We start from the raw sequence: 5038 nt of genomic DNA, 5'->3' as shown, positions 1-5038 counted from the left end.
CAAACCCCTGCCAGACACAAACCCAACACACCTGTACAAATTCTGTGTGATATTCTTCACTATTTTCTCTGATCAGGGGGTCTAATTCAATCTCCCAGTGTTCCTTCTTTCTCTTTGCTTTCACCTGCCTGAAGTTATGCGCTAGTATTATGATTCTTCATATCTGAATGTAGCTACCAGAGATAGGTACCACAGCAGCAAACAGCACGGCAGGATACAGAGGAGACAGGAACTTTGGCCAGAAACTACATGAGACTGTATAGTGTTAGTGCTGTGACATCCTCCAGTACCAGCTGGAGCAACTGTTCTGATCCATGTGGTGCCTTGATGAAGGGGAGAAGGCTGTCATCTAGGTCTCAGTTAGGGAGTTAAAGAGTGCCTGGTGCCTCACAGGGGGTTTTATACATCCTGGTAATTGCTGGAAGGGCAGGAGGGCTGGGCATAAACAATGTAGTAGTATCCTGGAGTGTGGTGATGACAGTGATCCTGCAGGTGATTGACAAGCTGACTAGGACAAATGCTCTGTTGGTCTTGTTACAGAAAAGGAAAGGGGGATGTGACAATTGAGGACAGTCTTGGTAGTGGTGACTGAGAAACTTTCTTGTTTATGACTGGGTGGGTGGCAGGGAGTGCACTCTCAGCAGGTTTATGGATGATACTAGATTGGGAGGACTGCTGTACATGTTGAAAGTCAGGGCTGCTGTTCAGAGGAACATTGGTGAGCTGAATAAATGACTGATAGGAATCTCCCGAGGTTCAGGAGAGGCAAACATCATGTATCTGGGGCAGAATAGTCCCAAGCAACAGTACTGGGCAGGCACTGAGTGGCTGCAAGGCAGCTTTGCCGAAGAGAACTTTGGTGGACTTCAGCTCTTCCTGAGTTAGCAGCATGTCCTTGCAGCAAGGAAGGCCAACCTTTATATCAAGCTTTCTAAGAGAAGCCAGCAGGTCAGAAGTGATTCTTCTCCTGTACTCAGCACTTGAGATGAAGGACTGGCTCCAGTAGGTCAATACCTTTCACAGTTAAAGCAGTCAAATACTGGAACAAATTGCTCAGAGGTCTTTGCAGGTACTCAAAACTTGACTGAACAAGACACTGAACTTCCTGATCCTGCAAGACCTGCCTTGAGCAGCAGTTTGGACCACATCAGAGGTCACTTCCAACCTACGTGCTCTTCCAGCTCTGTGATGTTCATATTTCCGACATCCAATAATCTTCAATACTGTATTTAAGTACCTATACTGCCTGTTGAGCTATCATGATTCATGGCACTTCAGGGTTGTCAGTGCTATGCTGCCTTTGGTAGGGGAAGGTCTTATAATGATGGGGTAAAACAAAAAAAGTTGAACTGAATAATAGTTTTGTTTTCAGGAGCTGAATGGTGTTTTTGTTTTCAGATGTGACATTTGCAAGAAAAGTGAGCAACAGCTGGCAGAACAGCACAAGGAATGTGGATTAAAACATGAAGGTAATTTGTTAGAAAAAGTAAGATGGTGTAGTATTTTACAAATAATTACTTTTTCAGAGTATTAGTTGAAGCATATATGTGTGTTTTCGGTTTTTTAAATATTGTGAGTTACTAGATATTGCTTCTCTAAATTCAAGGAAAATACATGTAAATATGTGAAAAATAAGTAAGGTGTCTCTTCCCAAAAAATTATCCAGAAAATTCTGATAAAATTATACTAATTGTATAATACAGTAAGTCTGATAGACTTCTACTAATTGTATAGAGATTGTATATATGGGTTTCTTTTCTGTAGGAAAGATACATTCTGTGAGCTAGGACTCTGTTCTTTTTGTGAGAAGGACTTTAACTGATAAACTGTGAGGTAGCATAGAAGGACCAAGTTCGTTATGCTAACTTTTAGAATAAATCAGGATTAAATATTTATGTTTCTTAGCAGAAAGGCACCCTATGTAAAGCTGTTTATTAATTAAATATGAGGCAGTGAACTCAGACAACTTATAAGCAGTCTAGTGGACGGAAGTATTTCTGTACAATACCCCAGCAATGCAGCTGGGATTTCTTTCCCCTTTGTCTAGCAATGCTATCCTTAGTCTCTTTTTCCCCACTGTTCCAACCCCTGCGCACACTTCCATGTTGGGTTTGGTTTGTTTTTTTTTTAATGGGCATAACTATTCCTTCTGTTGCAGCAGCTGTTAATATACTGGGTTCTATGCAGTCGTCCTCCGAGTTGTGTATCTCTTAATGTCTCACTACTGCAGCTGATGGGAAGCACTGATAGTGATACGCTTGTGGCCTTGCTGGAGTAAGATAGGCATCTTCAGCTGACCAGGTTTCACCTCTGTTGTCAGTTCTTCATCTTAAACCCCTTTATCATGATACAGAGATTCGCTGGTAGCATAAAGACTGTATATAGATTTCTGTGCCAACTCGAATTCCTGTTACACGTGCTTATATATAGTGCTTTTATCCCAGCTACTGCTTTCAGGTCTTTCATAAGCTCAACAGATGGCTAGATAGGAGTATTTCTTGGATAGTTTTAATTATGCCCAGATTCAACTAAAAAAACTGCTTTACATAGTATTCTCTTAGGAGCTAAATCCAATAGTAGTTTTTTGGTAAGAAGAAGTCTGTCTTTTTGAGAAATAGCTGTAGATAGGAATTGCCAACCTTTTTTCTTTTGTTTGTGTATGGGGGGGTTGTTGTTGGTTTTCTTGGTGCTTGGGTGGATGTTTTGGGGGTGCTTTTTGGTTTGTGGTTTTGTTGTTTGTTTTTAAACCTGCCATTTTGTTAGCTTTGAATCCAGCAAAGGAGCAGAGGTAGAAGAAAGCTACAGGTTAGTGAACAATCAAGAGTGCTTTAGCACTAAGCAGCTTATTATGTAGAATATTGTTTAGTTAAAACCATTTTCATTCTGTGGCAGGCTTGCTTAGCAGTACAGTCTCTTCTCTGTGCAGTACTGGTAAGCAAACAGTGACAATCAACTACTCTTGATTTGCAGTATAAAGGATTTTTAAGTTACCACCTCAGATAAGCTTTTTCCTTCAGCAGGGTGTATTGGTTGACTCTTTCATTGCGCCTACTTGGTTTGTGTACAGTTTGGGTAAGCTTAGAAGGACACTTGCATTGGCTGTCACTGAACCTATTTCTTCGTGTTGTGCAGAAGTCTATGTGCTGAGTAAACTCTGAGTGTTGGTGCTTTACTCTGATTCCAGCACCTTGCAGTATATATACACAGCAGACAGTTGAAATAAGTGCCATTTACGCTCGCCCTGCTTATGATTGATCTATTGTATGAAAGATATTTTGGGTGAATAATTTGTGCTGTTGCAGGGATGCACCTTGCAGGAGGGTTATGAAAAGCTGGTTGAAATAAATACCCTGACTGTTCTTTCTTGAACAGTCCAGGGGGTTTTTTTTGAGTGATGTGCTGAAATTTATACTGAATGATGCTTTTCCACCAGGTGAAAACAATCTTTTGCTGTAACATATATAAGCAGTCTACTGTAAGTAATTTGAGACTTATTTATAAGCGTGAGCATTCTTCAAAAGCTAACACATCTTTAGGCACACTATAGACTAAATGATTAATGCTTCTCAGATAAACCACAGAAGGATTTATCAGTAAAGGGTGTTGTTTTCATTTTGTTGTTTATATATCGGACAATTCCTGGCTTTTTTGTACTTAAACACTTGTATATTTCTGGACCCAAATGTTTCTAGTTCCAGTAGTTTCTTCTGTTCTGTTTGTCTCAGACCAGGGCCTCACTGATTGCCTGCAGCCTGAATGAAGTCCTTCTGTAGTTTGACATTTGTGTCTTTCTGATCTCTCAAGAATCTGATTTAAATTATCTCTTTCTGTAATGTTCTGTTTGAAAGCAATATAAGATGATCATCAATAAAGCAAGCAATGCTAAATGGCATTGACTGGCAAATGACGCGAAAATGTTGAATTTAAGAACTGCAATTTTTCTTGCTATTACCTATTTGTTTATCAGGAGATAGAGAGGATAGTCTAGATGTAAAAAAGAATAAAGTTTTTTGTTTTCTTTAAATATTTTGTCATGTTATAATCCTACTGTGTTATTCCTGGAATTCTGTTTTTCATGATTCTGTTTCTGAAGAATGGACACTAAGAAGTTTCAATGAATAAAAATTAGAGAAAGCAAAAAAAGTTCAAAGAGCAAAGAACAACTAGAGAATACTTTCTTTTTTAAATTATAATTTTCTTCTTATGTATAAAGCTTGGAAGAGGTTACTTCAAAATGAAGGCATCGTAGACTTACAGTCTAAAATTACCCGGACAATTGTAACAATAATCCTCTAAATGTGAAGTTCCTAAAACTGAGACAGTAAGAATATCAGAATATCAGTACATGGAAATATGTAACATAAGTGTCATCTCTAATCCCATCAAAAGAGCACCTTGAAAATAACAATAAGTTAACCCAAATGTGGGGAGCTGAATTACATTAGATTTCTAAGTCCATACCAGTTAACAAGCCTCAAAAAAAACCCCCAAACCTTGCTGGTTTGATGATCAAACTTTAACAACCTTATATAAACAAGCTCTGTCATTTTTTGTTCGTTCCTTGTCGTCAACAGTGGCACTTACCTCCTGAACTCCAGCTTTAGAACCACGTGTATCTCCATAAACTATTCAGGGAGGAGAAGAGGAGTGTTGTGGCTGCTTTATGGCTTTTTCTTAGCACAGAAAAGATGGCAATTATGTGTAATGTAAAAGTACAAAGGCACTTTTTTATCTGGTTTTTTTTTTTGTTGTTCAAGAAAATACTGTTTAGATGACAACTCTGTGCAGTGCCTGTTTCGCTGTTCCAGAAAATTCCTCTGCATCTCAGTAGTGTTGATGCCATCACATGTTTAAGCTCATTCTAGGACTAATCTCTAGCAGAACAGTTTCATGTTGTTGAAAACAAGACTTTTGTATTGTTTTCCAGAAACCTCTGAAGATTTACATGCAGGAAAGTTCAGCTCTATTAATAGTATTCATCTTCAGTCATTTGGGGTTAGGGTGGAAAGACTCCTGATTTACTGCCTGCTGGTCTCTG

At 38.9% G+C, this 5038-nt stretch overlaps 1 protein-coding gene across 1 annotated transcript in view; it reads left to right on the top strand.

Annotated features, from left to right (window-relative positions):
* Positions 1-1398: 1398 nt before the first annotated feature.
* LOC104497256 (ceramide kinase-like) overlaps positions 1399-5038 on the top strand; it is a gene marked incomplete at its 5' end in the record, with an annotated part of 8107 nt that continues 4467 nt past the window's right edge. The window contains one exon of the mRNA XM_010140492.1: positions 1399-1469. Coding sequence (XP_010138794.1) covers positions 1399-1469 — 71 coding nt within the window. The remainder of the gene's footprint in view (positions 1470-5038) is intronic.

The sequence above is a fragment of the Buceros rhinoceros genome, unplaced genomic scaffold (genome assembly GCF_000710305.1).
Source record: "Buceros rhinoceros silvestris isolate BGI_N320 unplaced genomic scaffold, ASM71030v1 scaffold6460, whole genome shotgun sequence".
Lineage (NCBI taxonomy): Eukaryota > Metazoa > Chordata > Aves > Bucerotiformes > Bucerotidae > Buceros > Buceros rhinoceros.
Note: the sequence above shows the minus strand (reverse complement) of the source record. Positions and strands in the feature narration are given on the sequence as shown.